The following is a 15,905-nucleotide window of genomic DNA, read 5'->3' as shown; positions in this document are numbered from 1 at the left end:
CAGAGGCGACTGCCTCTGGACTGTCTGAAGCATGCAGTCTCGGTGAGACGCCAGGCCCACTCAGGTACGACCGCTTGCTTTCTTGGCCTCATCTTGGCAGCGGCGATGTTTCTAGCTGCTCAGCATCACACACGCATCACAGGAGCAGTGTAACCCAAAAAGCACGTCGGTAGTCTGTGTAATACGGCCGCGGAAGCGAAAACGACGCAGCCAAGACGGGTTTCAAGGCGAGCGGCCAGACAGAGATGGGCGGAATAGCAGCAGGGCATGTGGCAAACAACCATGCAAGCAGCCACCGAGATGGGCTTGGTGTGGTGCAGCGGAGCGGTCCGAGACAGTGATCGTCAGTGCTTCGGGGGCTTGGCATCTGGGCGCTCGACGGCGGGCTTTTGCAAGCTGTGCAGGCCCCCAGGCACGACGACCACCTGGTCCGGGATGCAGCGCCGAGAGATCTTGATTATGCCGGTGCAACGGGGAAGGAGATTTTGTTAGCCCGTGGGGAGGGGGGAGGGGCTCTCTATATTTATTACCATGCACCATGTACGTAATTTACGTATCCGTGCGCCTATCCAAAGGGACGAACGGGGCCTCGAGGGTTTCAAGCGTTTACCAAGCGCCTCACCGCCCCCGGGCCCGCGCCGATCTGATAAGCTTGACTCACGGCAGCTTGCGTGCTTGTATCGACGCCTCTTGTACCTCTGGGGCTCTCGGGCGACGGCTCGACGACGCTGGGGCAAACTCTCGCCGCTGGCCCCCGTCCCCCAGTCCTCGGGTGTGACAGGTGTCTCGCCGGCTGACCCGGCTGACAAGCCACGCGAGCATCGACGTAGGCTACAGAGGACCATTGGGGCGTGGTGGGCCCTGGGCCCTGGCTCTCGCTCTTCACGGGCGCACAAAAGCAAGGGGAGAGGCAGGGGACCTGGTGGAGGGGAGCACAACCGTTACGGCTGACGACCTCGTGCTACCCTGTCCTTGTGCGAGCATCCCAAGGCTCTTGGCCTTGTTTGCCCTCGATGGGACGAAGGCTGACGTTTCCTCCCCGAATGGCTATCATTGGGTATCGGGCAGGGAAGATGCCTCGACCCGGACAGCAAGACGGTGGGGGTGTTGGTTTTGCATTCGCGCATAGTTCACCATGTATACGTCGCGGTTCGAAACACAGGTGGAGGAAACAGCATTGTTATTCTTAGCACAGAGTATCTGCTTGGCAGGTAGTCGTTGACACCTCCTGTTACTGTTGTTTCGATGGGAATTTTCAGACTGCCATGGTTGTTCCAATAAGCCATCCCCCTCAGCAGAGTCTGGTCAATCTCCCCTCCTTAGCCCCGTGAGGAAGCCGACACGACATGCACCACCCCGCCCGCTTGGCCGGATTGACTGCAAATGAGCCTTCGTAGAAAAACGCCGTACTTGACCTAAACACTGCGCTAACAAACAAACAAACAAACAAACAAATAAACCCCAAACCCGAATGAAAAGTGGCCCCGCTGTTTTTCGGAAGTTTGCTGTTTTCTTTCCCTTTTTGCTTTTCAAAAGGTCACAAGGACAAGAGAGCCGCGCGTGAGAGAACAGAGCCCAACCAAGTGACTTGTACGTATGCGGCACGGAGGCGCGCCCAGTCGCCCAAGGCATCAGAGCCATGGGGCAGGCCAGCTGCTGCCTCACTCGACAACGGCGGCGGCGTTGTGCCAGTCATCTTGGTGATCACCCGCATGCTCGCCGTAGTGGACGGGGGCGACCTTGAGGACCCTGTAGCCGGGGGCGGAGCCCTTGCCGTCGCTGCTGAGCGAGGAGCTTCGCCTCTTGTGCCCGTCGCCGTCCTGCTTGGGCTGCTGCGCCTTTGGGAAGGACTCAGAGGTGACGGGCCCCAGGGGCAGGAAGGTCAGGGGCATGGAGCGGCGAGGGTCAGACATTGTGGGTGGTTGGGTGGTTGTAGAAGGGTGACAGGACAAGAAGGCAAGGTCTGATCTGGCGTGGGAGGGGGGTCCGAGTCGAGTCGAGTCGAGCCGAGCCGAGTCGAGCCGAGCCTGGTGGAGGAGGGGAGGACGTGATATAAGATACAGTATCGTTGGCTGCTGGCGGGCCGCTGGCCTGGCTGACCTGGGTGCTGAGGGTTTTCTGGGATGGTGAACAACAAGAGGAGCGAGGGAGGAGGCAGAGACAAAGGAGCTCGAGGGGCCGGCTTTATATCTACAGACGGGGGCAGCGGATCTGCTTGCCCAATGCGCTGGCCCAGCGGGCTGGCGGGGTGTAGGCGGATCAAGGAAGGAGAAGGACGCATGTACGCCGGTGCTGGTGTATGCCCGGGTGGGTGTGTGGGTGCGAGAAGGAGAGGGCGTGCGTCCCCTCGTGCCTGCCCGAGCCTGTTTATCTCTTGTGACACGGACGGGCGGGCACAACAGGCGGGGGATGGAGCGGGAGTGGATGAGGTGTGGGCATCGACGCTGCACGATGCTGCACCTCGCAACCATCAGCCCCCCCCCCCCCTTCTTCTTCTTCTGAATCTTGTCCCTCTCCGCCAAGAGCCCTTGTCCGCCATGCCGCCCAGCAGAAACACCTGCGGGTGGATATGCCCGTAGCTGGGTACTGTGTATGGCCGTTCCAGCGAGGAAATAGTCATGGGATCCGCTCGCCGGTCGCGTCGAGCCCTCCGGGTGCCCTCCGGCGGTTTGTGACCCCTCCTCCCCCGTCGCACCTTTCCCCTCGCAACGTCGCCCGCTCCTCACACCTCGCAACGCACATGTCGTGTCGTGTCGTGTCGTGTCATGTCATGTCCCGTGCAACCCCATCTGTCCTGTCCTGCCCTGCCCTGCCCTGCCCTGCCCTGTCCTGCCATCGGGCCAATCTGGCTCTTGTGCTGCCCGAGCCCACACGTGGGGTCGGGCATTGGTGCTGGGTGAAAGGGAGCACCGCCGTGGGAATATGGGCACATGGGGCCCTCGTCATCCGAGCTCCGAGCGGGGCAAGCGGCCATTGTGCCTATCCCCTATCAGAGGCGCTGCAGGGTTTGCGCCACAGCCGAGGGAAAGCACGCGGTGCTGGGGCCACAAGGGCGACGTGGTGGGATGGGCATGTGTCCGACGTCTGGACAGCCCGGAACAAAGCAGCAGCTAGCAGTGTATATAATCAATCAGTCAGTCAATCAATCAATCAACCACATGTGGAGAAGACGATGCGGCTCCGCGAGAGACCGCTGCAAATACATGCTGGAAATGGCCCGGCCCAGGAACCTGGGGTCGGGTGCCCGGGCCCAGCTGAGCTCGCCATTGGCCCATCTGCCCGCCGCAAGAGGATTTCCCGGGACACGCCCACGCACGTCGACAACAACCCCACGGCGCGCCGCCGCACCGCTCCCGCGCACCGACGGCCACCCTGCCCCCCTTCGGCCCAACGGCAGCTACTGTGGTCTGGCTGACTCCAGCACCAGCCGCGGGTAGGGCTGATGGTGCGGGGCCCGCTCCTGGGGCACACGACGTCCTAGCCGGCCTCGTAGCCGGCCCCTCGTCCGTCCTGTCCCCGAGCGAGTGCTCGCCACGCCTCGCCACGCCTCGCCACGGCTCTCCATGCCGCTTCTCCCTCCAGTCTTGGTCCCTGAGGCCCCCTGCTGGCTAGCATCGTGTCACTTGTCGGCAGCACCCGCCGACACGTGCAGCATCTCGGCCGAGCAGGTTGGCAGCGACGGAACCAGCCGCACAGCTACCTTTCTGATCCTTCCGCTCCGTGCTTGCCTGCCACCACGCAGAGCCTTCTCTCCCCTGCCTTCCCATCTGGCTTGAGCTGCCCAGAATGCTCTTGCCCCCGGTGTGAAGTCGGCAGTGCCAAGGTCCAGGCCGGGCCCTTTTGCGGTAGCAGGTGCTGGCGGTGAACGACGACAGCCGAGTCACCAAGATGCATCTGGATGCGGTTGGGCTGCAACTTGGTTCACACCAGACACCGGGCTCGGTGTGCCTGCAAGACGCAATGTATCGACAAGTACTCCTCAGGTCCCCCCAGGTCAACACCATTGTCCAGGCAGCGGCCCAACGGTGGGAGTCGGCGTTGCCCTCGGAGCTCTGGCCTGGGAGAACCCTCCCGCTCAGCTCTTGTCCTGGGAGAACCCTCCCGCTCAGCTCTTGTCCTGGGCCATGTCTGAGCCTGTGCTCCACAGCGGTCGTGTTGGCGGCCAACCCTGCAGCCTGACAAGTTGCCTGCCGTGATGAGCTGAGTCTGCTTGCAGCTCAAAAGTTTACGGCACGCCCACGGCTCACTGGGAGACAAGATCCTGCCAGATGGGGCTGTGACCTGAAGGGGAAGGCCAGAGCGCATCATCAGCACGCCTCACAGCTGCAGGGTGACCGCGCCGTGGAAGCACCATTGGCAACGGCCGGTCGAAAACCTGCTCCATGGTCGAGGGCGCGCCATCGTGCCATGACGAGGAACCAACATCGGACAGGGCGCAGTAAGTGGAGTGGTCGTTGGGCTGGTTCCTTCCGATATCACGTCACATGGCGCAGGAGCATGAAGGACTCACCCTTCCAGGCAGCTCAGCAGTCGGCTGACAGATGTGATGTGCCTCGGTCTTGACCGTGATGGATGCTCGAAAACCTCATGCAGGGGTGCCATCACGACCGAGCTTGTCTGCAGGTATGGGCTGCAGAATGCGACCATGATGCACATGGCATGATGCACATGGCACGGTGCACTTGGAACAAGTGCAAGCTGGGCACACAAGTTCATCAGCTGTTGGCATTGTTGGACGAGAACAAGAAGTCATCTGCAAGATCGCCATAGAGCCAACACTCTCAATCTGCTCCGGCCTGGACACAACACTATGGACCTGGGCAGGGAGACGCCCTTCTGGTCGAGCAGAATTGAACGATGATACCCAAGGGCGTGCATGGTCTGCTCGGAAGAGTGTACCCGGACACAGGGCCAGCCAACGCCCTTCCTCTTAAGTGAGCGTGATGGGAGACGACTTGGAGGTGATCAAGGATCCCATTCCGGCGTGTATGTAACCCAAGGGAAGTTGGTTCTCAGGGGCGGTGTTATCATGTTCAAGGGAAGGGACGCACAGATCCCAGGTTATACCGATATGGCTGTAGATGACAGGGGCACCACAACGGGCATACATGCAGTCCACTCTCAGGCATCAGATATGGCAAAGCGATCGGATCCTCATTTCAGTATCGTCTAGCTCCGAAGAACGATTCTTGGGCTCCTCCCTTCTCCTCTTAGAGAGTACTTTGGCGGCTGTTCACAATGGCGCTCTCATCGCGGGCTTCCCAAAGTAGCAGGAGCGCCAAAAAATCGGCTAGCAAGGCACGGCGGTCTCAAACCTTGGAGACGCGCGCATCTTGCGCGTGTACCCTGGGCAGCTCTGCTAATGAGCCTGTGGGGCCCGCTCTTGACACCAACGCAGCCGACGATGCCATTGCATGGCTTCACCTTGGGGGAACTTGGCCATCGGGCGCCAAGGTTCATGTTCGTGATTGGTCGGAAAGCGCCATGCTGCGCTTCTGGCACGTTGGTCACAAAGACGGCAGTACTTTGACGCCAGACGCCCATGCTGAGACTGAGGTGACGCACGCGATGGCAGTGTTACATCACAATGGACGATCTGCTGCAGCTACCGGAGATGTGGTTGGTCCGCTCAATGCTACCAAAGCCGCCGTCGCTGGGCTGGAGCTGCAACTCATAACGCGAGGGCAGAATGCATGCGTGCAACCTTCCCAATCGAGTCACTTTGTTGGGTCCCTAGGGTCTGATTGTACTGCCGTGTGTGCTGTACTAGACCCTGGGCCGAACCCATGCGTGAGCAATATCTCTAAAATTCACGGACAGGTGAGCCCGAAAGCGAGTAAGGCTTTTGGGTATAGTCTGAGCGCTTACTTGCTTGTGCCCTTTCGGTTGGGACTGCCACAGCAGTGGCAAGCCAACGGCATGAGCAACACGTCAAGGTCTCGATGAACAATGCGCTGTGATGCCCAGGAGATGAATGGTCAAGACATGAGATCTTGGTCTCAATAGTCGCAATGGCCGTCACCCTTGTCCTTGACTAGGAATGTTCCAGAGGTACTCGTTGGAGCCACGAGTCGAGGTGGCGGAAGGATGACTTTGGACCGAGAACAGGATACGGGGCGCGACTAGCGGGCATTTGCTATATCCGGGCGTGGGCTGCAGAATCGCAGGCCTGATACGGTATATGGTCCATAATGCCATTGACGAGCTTCAGGACCCGGATGACTTCTCAGGTAGCACAAGCGACAGTCACACAGCAACTCAGCCAGGTTCCCCAGGACAAGACGCGAGCGGTGCAGTTGGCAGCTTAAGCCGGCCATCCTGGCCAAGATGAGGCAGACTTCCGTCCCGAGCATGGGAACGAAAAGGATGCTACAGGACGTGCCTAATCGTAGTTGGCTGCAGCCCTGGTTGCCTTTGCGGCGGCATGTGGCTCCCCTGCAGTGCCGGTCCAGCCTTGAAAGGTGTAGATATGCTCTGCTGCACCGCCACACAACGTCCACTTACTGACATACAGTATCGACACCAGGAAGACCAGGCCGGCAGGCAGAGACTGGCAGCAGCGCTAGCAACGGGCCCAGGTGCTTTTCGTGACTAGTCTGGCTTCTCAAGCAACATGTCTGTTTCCACTGCGAGGAACGCGCCCTCGACTCGAAAGGGCGAGACATTGAAACCCCAGAAATCTGCGACGTCTGCGCCGCGGCAGAGAGAGTGGAACTCGATTTTTTTGTGGAGCCGGCCGGTTGTGGATATTTCGCACAAGGAAGGGCGTGAGGTTCTAGTGGGTATACCACGAGCGGGCAGGTCGAATTCCACCATACAACTCAGTTCGAACATGAGAGACACTGTGCCGCAGTTCGAACGGCAGTCGAGACAGCGATCTGGTGCGTGTGGTATCTATCGTACGATGGAGAAGGAAATGCAAGACCGGGGCAAGAAACATGGCTGAAGCGGGGCATGGCGGGCGTGGCAATATCGTGGCCACCTGCTGGTAGGTAGATACACGGCTTGGCTGGGTCGCGGAGGCGCGGATGTGGGGAGACAGTGGGATATGGGGTGTGTTGAGGGTTGTTTGCTGATACGCGAGGACGGAAAGGTTGTGGCTCCAGGGACAAGAAGATGAAGTGCCGGCCCCTGAGTGGAACAAAGAGCACGGCATGGGGACAAGTGAGGAAGGTGGTGAATGAAGTGCGATGTGTGCAATTAGGTGGCCTCGGCGACGTGCAGAGTACACACACCTGTGTCCGGGCCTGGGGCCGCGGGGGGGGAAGGGGGAGGATATCCGCGAGCACAGGGCAGCCTTGCCGAGGAGGAGACGAGATGAGGAGAGTTGGGATGAGCGCGAGATGAGATCAATGGTGTAGACAGTACGTGATGTGCCGAAGTCGTGTGATTTGCATACTGTATCTCGAGAGAGAGAGCCCCGATGCAGCTAGACGGCGTGGGGAAGCTTGCAGGCAAACGGGGTCGCAAGGGAGCACATCTGGGCAAGGAGGCCTGGTCGCCAGCAAGATGAGAAGGAAATGCCAGAGACGCCACGGGGGTGGAGGTGGAGTTGGAGCTGGGCGGACGGTGGACTGCAGCCGGTGGACGGGCCACACGTTCTTGACGGATGCGATGGAACGGATCATGGGCCATGGTCAGGGGAGCCAGCAACAACACTGATCCATCCATCCTGCCCATCCTGCCATCCCGCCGCGACCCGTGATTGCTTTGGCCGTGCCTGCCTGCCTTCCTCCCCGCCTACATGGCACTTTCATACAGCTAGCCAGCCTACCTTGCTACCTGGAAACGGTCCACTGTAGCCGTAGAGCACGGTGCGTGATGGTGCACAGACCTCATGCCTCAAGTCTCCCCGTCCATCTCTCTCGTGTCTGTAGGAAGGGAAGGGCGGGCTCTCACCTGGGCACCTGCAGTCCCTGATCTCGCAAATTACTTGGGCCCATGACAGGCACGTCAGGAAGGAGCAACGGCACAAAACATCGGCGTGGCAGAGGCCAATCATTCCAACCAGACTTAGGTCAGGCACTGGGGTACGGTGTACCTAGGTACCTAGGTATGCAGTAGGATCCGGATTGTGCTGGCCCTGGCAATCAACAGGCAGATTGACCGGTGACTCAACACGAAAACCAAGGGACAAGACACGGTCGACTGCACAGTAGACGCGTCGCGGCCGAGGGGAAACGGGCAATGTGGGATGGACGGAGCTGGAGATGGAGATGAACATGAGCGGCAGACAGAGGCCATCTGAAGAAGGAGCTCAGTCTATTGCGTCCAACATCCCCCCTTTCCTCCCTCTCGTTCCGATATCACTGATCCCACATCACTTGGGAGCTGCTGGCTCGCCTCGGCTGCGCTTGACCTCTGCCCTCGCACGTCGTCTCTGGTCTTGGGCTCGATCTTCATCTTGTTGCGGATGTGGCTCCACTGCTGCCGGTATCGAGGCCCCCAAGGTGTGATGGTTGCCCTCTCTTCCACTTCAATCTCTCTTGTCTTTCCCCATCCGTTTGTTCATCGTCTGCCAGGTGGCCCGGGCTCGGCCAACCCCCCCCCCCAACCCCCCACCGCCCCGGGCTCATGGTCCAGCACGGAGCGAGGACAGTATCATACTGTGCGTGCTGTACTTAGGTTCACGACATGCCTAGGCACAGCGTCCTATTCGACAGGCATCGCCCAGGTAGCTACTTCAGGTAGCTAGTGGTCCTGCCGGGTGTCACCTGGCCGCCAGAGAGGCAGAGGCAAGTTCCCGGCCAGGGCAACGCCCAAGTGCATCCGCGGCAGACTGTAGGGTCCACCCTACCACTCTGCCACTCTGCCACTCTGCCTCATCAATCCGGCGCCCCACAGCCGTTGTGACCGTCCGTGCGTTGGCCTAGCCTTAAGCGCCGTACCGATGCTACAGTACATGCCCAGGTACCTGGGTATCTTGGGACCCTGGCCGGCAGGCGACGTCCTGACCCTGCCCTCCCACTCACCTCTCGATATCGGACCCGATCATGCTGTCTTCTTCCTCATTCCGGCTCCCTACTCTTTGATCCCGACACGGCTTCGTCGAGTGGCAACTAGATCAGACAGCTACTGGGTATCGAGGCACCGTGGAGCGCTCTCTGGACTGTACTGTACTGTACGACCCCAACGTCAACCCCCTGGCACCTGCCACCCTGCCACATTTCCGCGACCTTCCCTGGCGTCACTGTGTCGGACAAAGTCTGTCTTCTCCGGCCGTCCACTTCGCCAGCCAATGCGTTCGTCAACGTGGGGCCGGGCCCGCGCGTTGACAGGCGATGAGCACGACGGCACCATGTCGTGTGTCGTAGGACGAACGGGACAGCGCGGGCCATGACGCCTGCACCATTCCTACAGTAGGTAGGAGGGCAAGGGCAACAGCAGCGCGGGTTTGGAGCACGGGCTGGGAGCACGGGGGCCCTGTGAGAACCCCATCCTGCTACCCGCTGCCCAGGGCAAGGTGTGCACGTCCGTTTGAGGCTCCTCTCCAGACCCAGCGCCCAACGCCCAGCTGTCACCGGTGTTCCGTGGCTAAAGCCTGCCCTGCTGCGCTGCTCCGTGTTCGACCTCATCGCCCGTCCACATATGTTCACACGTCCTCTTACACCGCAGAAAGGTCCTGATGGCCAACAAGTGAGAGCCTTGTTGGCCGCGCTCAACCGTCCCCGAGGCCTGCACCGTACCTTTATCCTGCCCATAGATGTTGGTCTGCAACCAACAAGGGCTTCGACATAGAACCTTCTTCCCCACCAGAGTGAGTGCGAGGTCAACCACCGGGGGGCCAAGGGTGCCGAGCACGAACATACAATACTGCAATGCTAGGTCTGACCAAGTCTAACCAAGAATAGCTGCGAACCTCCAGCCTGCTATCGGTCCTCGGGCCCCAACAAGTCGCTGGCGTTGTCGAGCGCGGCTTTCCTGGCTACCGTGGTTTTGATTGAGCAACGCTGGAATATATGAGCCAGACGATAACCTACCGGCGAGGGCCTGGAGACCTGCAGGACAATATCACACTGATACTAGTAGGCGATAGAGCGGTCGGATTCAGCAGTCGAATCGAGCAGAAACTTGTGACGGCGCTCTCTAGAAATGCTCGCACACCTCTGTCGTTGAGGAAGTTGGCAAACATGCTGTTTTCATCATGAGCACAGCGCCCCACCACCGTCGACATGTGGATTAGACCCGGTGATGATATTGCTGAATGCAGGCCCAGGACTGACATGGCAGTCAGAGGGGCCTTCACCTAGGGCTTAGACTAAGAGCTATCCTGCTGTCGTCGAGGTGGGAGCTGAATGACGCTGCGGATCTTGCACCTCCAGGGCACTCCAGTCACTCGGACGAGTCTGCAGGTGCAGCTTGGAGGGATTTCAAATACTGTAGATGCGGGCCCAGATCTGATCTGCACATTGTTGTTGGTGAGCAGCCTCTCTATGGACCGCAAATGGGTAGAGAAGTACCAAGCCCGCAACACCATCAGCAGCGATGCCGCCCGCAAAGAAGGATCAAGTGAAGTGTTGCCCAACAGCGACGGCCGCGTACTTGTGTTGCTGTGGCCTGTTGTTTTTGTCACGTCGGCTCCGGGGGCCTTTCCTTACAGGCCGGATCCCTGCCGGCGGCCATTGACATTCTTGAGGGCAAGCACATCGGCCACAAGTAGCGGAGCTGGCGGACGACAAATTAAATTGCAAGAACACGGCTTCATGTTGAGCAGTGAAAAGATCCCGTGTTGACGATTCCGTTTAGGAAATTGGCCAGGTCCACTAGTAATGACCCGCCTTCACAACCCCGGCAAATCGATGGACGTGGGTTATTATCTGAGCGACCCAACGCCTCCCCCCCCCAAGCTTACTCTGCACGGCGGCCCGTACAACTCATCTCTTGGTTCGGGTACACCCTTTGGACCGTTAAGTACTGTTCAAGTACTCCGCCGCCCTCTGCCTGTCCATGCCGTTCCCACAACCTCTCCTGAGGGTCTCCAGAAAGTCCATCGCTATGCGGCCACTCTGGTCACTCTTTCAACCGCATGACGTACCAAGCCGGAGACGCTAACAACCAACCGCAAGGAGACAGAGTCACCGGCAGCTGCAACACACAACTCTGCCCTCTGTAGATTGCTTCGGTTGAGCTGCTGAACGGCATGGCATGGACACCAACAGCTCGCCTTCGTCTTCTCCACTTCATCACTGCACACAGACTGACCAGAGGCTCACATTGTACTTCTTTCCATGTTTTGGCAAGCATATAAAGACGCAGGGCAGTTCCTCCTGTTCAGAACTTCAAGTCGAGCACCACCATCACCATCACCCTCACTATCCTCACACCCACCACCAACCTCCTGTACCGCGGCCTTCAAACTTGGAGACCCTCGCAAACGCACATCCGAGCCAGGTTTCCCGGGCTCCTAAAAAGGCACTCGTCTCTCGCACACACCTCACAGGATACAATCTTGCCAGTCTCTGGTTGCCCGCGACCCAGCATACTTCCTACCCCTCGTCAACGCCATACAATTTCTTACGAGACTGGAAGGCCATACCCAGTCACAAGCCATCATGTGCCGCCTTGAACAGCACCATTACGCTTGTGGAAACGTGATCGAGTATCGCTACGCTATTCATACCAAACCTTGCAACAGTAACTGCCCCACATACGACTGCATAATCGAACCGAAGTGGCACACCACCAGGTGCACGGATCGGGGTCACTGTCAATAACGGTCAATCCAGCCAAGGTGATGCCGACATGGAACGTCTGTTGTTTGTGAGTACACACTGAGTCCTCGCCCTGGCGGGTGTCCTGTCCGGGATGGGTCTGACCGATAAGTCGACAGCGGCCATATTTTGGAAGGTTAGATGACACGCGCGGCGAGCAATCGTCCATTTCGTTGTGATTCGGAATTGAGCAGCTCATCTGATATCACGATCCACTCTTGGATGGATATGATAAATCTCTCTGGTTTTTTTTTTCTTTCTTTCTTTCTTCTTCTTTTCTTTTCTCCTTCTTTTCTCCTTCTTTTCTCCTTTCTCACCTTGATGTTTGGGGAATTCTCGGCAGGATGCAGTGATGACGGGACTTTACCTCATTGTCTTTCATTTTCTAACGTACGACATCATGTTGACACCGTCGCTGGAGGTTTCATGATCGAGAGGGCAAGGCGAGGCGGTTATTTCCTGCCATGGCCAACTTTGTAATTGTGGTTGAGAGCTGGTTATGTCCGTGGATACTCTGCTGCAGCTGCATTTTCGCTACTTTAGCGACGGGCATTCTCTGGTTGTACAGAATGTCAGCACGATAGAATACCACCACCTTCCCTCCTCAATCTATCTAGATATCTGCTCAATGCACACCGATTGCTTAACTACACTAGATTCTCATGCAGTGGCGGTGGTATGTGTTTGGTGACTGCCTTGATGAGTCGGCCGTCTGTTCAGTACTGATGCAGTGCTCACTGGCTGCCTGGAACTGCGTTTGGGCATCGTCATAGGTGTAAATTTAAGACTTCTGCTGCCACTCCCAAGTGGCTCAAGGGCCCGAGTGTTGGCCGTGATGACTGGCCAGGTGAGGCTGAATGACCATGTCGGACAGACCTGTCTGCTAGATGATTGGATGGCTGAATGGTTGAACGGCCGATCAGGGGGTGTAAGCTGGGTCGCGCTTAGTGACGAATTAGAATGAAGCGAGGGTTGCTATGTCACGCCCAGGGGGGGTGTGGTGGTGTCTGAACGTTGAACTTCAGACCTCTGCTGCCAACATACAGGCGAACAAGTATACCTACCTCCCCCGTGCAAGCTACCCGGAGACTGTACTGCCTTCCTCCTGAATACCCATCTAGATATCAACCCGGGTAGATACCAACCCAGGCGGCTGTGTGGGTGCAAGTGTGCCCAATATGGATACACATCTGTGCTGGGCACAGGTTTAGGGGTTCGGGGTTAAGCTAGTGGCGATGCGGGTAGGAGTCGGAGTGGGGTTGGTTGCCTTGACCAAGAGCTTGGGATGCCAGCACACGCCGCAGGCAGTGGACTTAGCAATGGCAGGAGGATCGAACGGCACGTCAGAGGTGTAAGAACGAGATGAGAAGAGAAGGCGATGGGCCAACAAGGATGAACACGATCATGCAGACAAGAATGTGAACGGCGCCGCTGTTTCCAGTGCAGTCAGTGCACATTCGTCCATGGTTCCACGGGTCCAGCCGTCGGTTGTCCCATGCACGTGGCCGCATTACTGCGCACCTGCCCGCCTGCCTGCCTGTGACTAAGAGGCCGTGCAAAGGGTCGCCTGTACCTGTGCCTATGTCTGTGCCTGTTGAAGCCTTGGTGGTAGCGTGATGGATCTCGTCAGCGGCCTGCTGTTGGCTGGCTGGAGAGGTTCAAAAAAAAGATTTAAAAAAATAAAAAGGTCAGCTACCTGGGTAGGTAGGTTGGTCTGTCTCTTCGTCTGGCCGTCTGGTCGTGTAAAATCTGCCCTCTGGACCCTACAGGGCTACCAACCCAAGGTGTAGCCTAGGACGTGGCTGTACCAGAACACCAGCACGCTGTGTGTGGCCGACATGTACGTGTGGTTGGTACACATGGATGCAGGGGTGTGAGGGGCAAGGATTCTTATCACACGTGCATGCATGTACTGTACGGACATGCGAGATGTGATAGATACCTAGGTACATGCCTCGGGTACCGCAGCCCCCCTGTCGGCCCCTCCCAGCCCCTGCCGCTTCTCACTGCCATCACCACTGGCCCTGCCATCCTCCGCTCCCAATCCCCCCCTTCCTCAGCCTAAAAAACACAGGTGAGAGGCGCCTGGCTGTGTTTTCCTGCTTTGAGCCTCATGTCTCGTTCTCATACGCTTTTTGCTCCGGACATGAGCCTTGAGAAGGAGTTAGATGGCCCTCCTCGGCCGTCGAAAATGAAGCAATGCAGCTCTCAGTGGCACGCATGATGCGTTCATCATGTGATGACATGCGGCGCAAAATATTCCGTGCCGAAGGATCTAGCGCATGAAGCTTTGGCTGTGTGCGTTGCCAAGGCCAAATGCGGTATGCACAGGCCCTGCAAGAGCCGCATCGCATGCTATCGTATCCCATCGCTGTATGGCTTTGGGCTTTGGGCTTTGGGCTTTGGGCTGTGGGCTGTGGGAGCCAACGTCCATGGAGGGAAAACACCGCTGTCGTCCACAAACCGCACAAGGCGAGATATTTCAACAGCAATAAGCAACGGCGCACCTCAGGTGCGCCGCTCCAACAGATCAAAAGCAGCCTAGGTAACTGGTCCGCACTTCTGTCCTACCTAGGTAGATAGTACCGCCTCATGGCACGCTAGCCAACACTGCGTGGCAGCATCTTGCTTGGACGTTCGGCAACCTGCTCAAGCCCCAGCGAGCAACGTCTCACCACAGCCGTTGCTGTTAGACGCAGCACCTCGTATGCATGCGCTCAACCTTGTGTTGCGTCGCGGACAGGCCACATCGGCTGCCTGATAAGCACTGCCCAACAGACAGGTAGCCACACTGTTCCAAGGCCTTTCGCCGGCTATACTTCGCCCCTCGTCTTTGTGTCATTGTCCACAGGCACACGCGCACACGACAGGCGCTCAAGCAGGTGGCAGGTGGCCTGGTCTGCACAAGGGTGCAGCCCAGCGTGAAAATCGCGGTATAGCGAGGTCTTGCTAATTATTAGCTAGGTTTAGGGAGTTCCTCTCAAACTTAAATACAACCTGCAATACTAATCGCCAACTATCCAGCAGCCCACATCCACAAGCGACGTCAAACGAGCTCCGTGCACACTGATCGTTTCTTAGACAATAGCGATGCTACCTCAACAGGGGGGCAAGCCCCTGCATTTTCCCGGGACACTGTCAGCACTAGAGGATCGTCCTGAAGAGTAATAAAGTTTTGGCCATCATTCACTTCGACCCCACCCACCCGGGCAGGAAGCGCGGTGCGTTACAGCATTGCATTGGCCGCGCAGTGGGTTGGCAGATTGCGTGCCCCGTAGCCCCTGTTCTGGCTGGCTGACGGTCTTGACATTCTGCAGGCGGCGGTAAAGATCGGACGAGGCTCACAATAGACGCTCTGAATGCAACGGTACATGGCCTCTGCGTTGCGAGGTACTTGCAAGGATACATGCAGGTTACAATCAACTTCGTGACCAGGCATCAGGTCGCCAGCTGACTTGAACATCGGGACCCGAGAAGGACCTAAGGATACGTGAGTGCACAGCAGCCACTCGTTCAGTCCGACCTTTACAAAACATCAATCAGCAGCCAGCACATCTCTGCTGGGCAAGTTGCCTACTACCAAGCAGTATTCCGTTTGTTCGATTTGGAACCGCGGCTGCAGTCAGAAACGACCAAATTGCCCAGGACTATCGCCAACCAACACCCTCATCAATCCAGCAAGGGTCGCCATTGGGTCTCTTCGTCCGTGGCGAGCTGCAAGTCTGCCCTGCGTGGTGTTGGGTCGTGGACAAGCGCGGCCCACGGCCGTACCAAGGCGGCCTTTGCTGTTTCTTGAAAGGCAAAGGGGAAGACAAAAGGGAAGACGCTTGTGGATCAAATGGATCATTAGCTCTCCGATGTGTCGACGCATTCTAGCGGCACGGTCAAACACACTCATCAGCAGACGTGGATTTTCTGCGACTATGTGTACATGGTGGCTACCCGGTTGTGCTTAGTCAACAAACATGCTCAGCAGCATGTTGAATAGTTGGTGATCACTATCAACCGTACCATGACCACTCGGCATCCAGTTGCTTGTAGAGGCTGTCTTAATGGGTTACTGGTAAAGCTCCCTCCGGAGGCCTGACAGGATTTGGGCATCCCGGTGCAGTCACTTGATGTGTACTCAACGACGACGATGTGGACAACAGCTTATTACCGACACAAGCCCCAAATCGCATGCAGTCAATGCGG

General features: G+C 57.9%; 3 protein-coding genes across 3 annotated transcripts; 1 reads left to right on the top strand and 2 right to left on the bottom strand.

The window, feature by feature from the left end:
* Positions 1-344: 344 nt before the first annotated feature.
* Positions 345-1,913, bottom strand: INS49_002089 (uncharacterized protein; the record flags this gene model as incomplete). Its single annotated transcript, XM_043162904.1, has 2 exons — positions 345-452; positions 1,671-1,913. 2 exons carry the CDS (start codon positions 1,911-1,913, stop codon positions 345-347), a joined length of 351 nt encoding a protein of 116 aa, XP_043031410.1.
* Positions 1,914-10,433: 8,520 nt separating this feature from the next.
* INS49_002088 (uncharacterized protein) lies at positions 10,434-10,660 on the top strand (the record flags this gene model as incomplete). Its single annotated transcript, XM_043162903.1, has 2 exons — positions 10,434-10,538; positions 10,601-10,660. 2 exons carry the CDS (start codon positions 10,434-10,436, stop codon positions 10,658-10,660), a joined length of 165 nt encoding a protein of 54 aa, XP_043031409.1.
* Positions 10,661-15,380: 4,720 nt separating this feature from the next.
* On the bottom strand, positions 15,381-15,690 carry INS49_002087 (uncharacterized protein; the record flags this gene model as incomplete). Its single annotated transcript, XM_043162902.1, has 2 exons — positions 15,381-15,537; positions 15,677-15,690. The coding sequence occupies 2 exons, from the start codon at positions 15,688-15,690 to the stop codon at positions 15,381-15,383; spliced, it is 171 nt and encodes a 56-aa protein (XP_043031408.1).
* Between the last annotated feature and the right edge of the window lie 215 nt (positions 15,691-15,905).

The sequence above is a fragment of the Diaporthe citri genome (assembly GCF_014595645.1).
Source record: "Diaporthe citri strain NFHF-8-4 chromosome Unknown scaffold_1, whole genome shotgun sequence".
NCBI lineage: Eukaryota > Fungi > Ascomycota > Sordariomycetes > Diaporthales > Diaporthaceae > Diaporthe > Diaporthe citri.
This window is presented reverse-complemented; position numbering and strand designations above follow the sequence as displayed.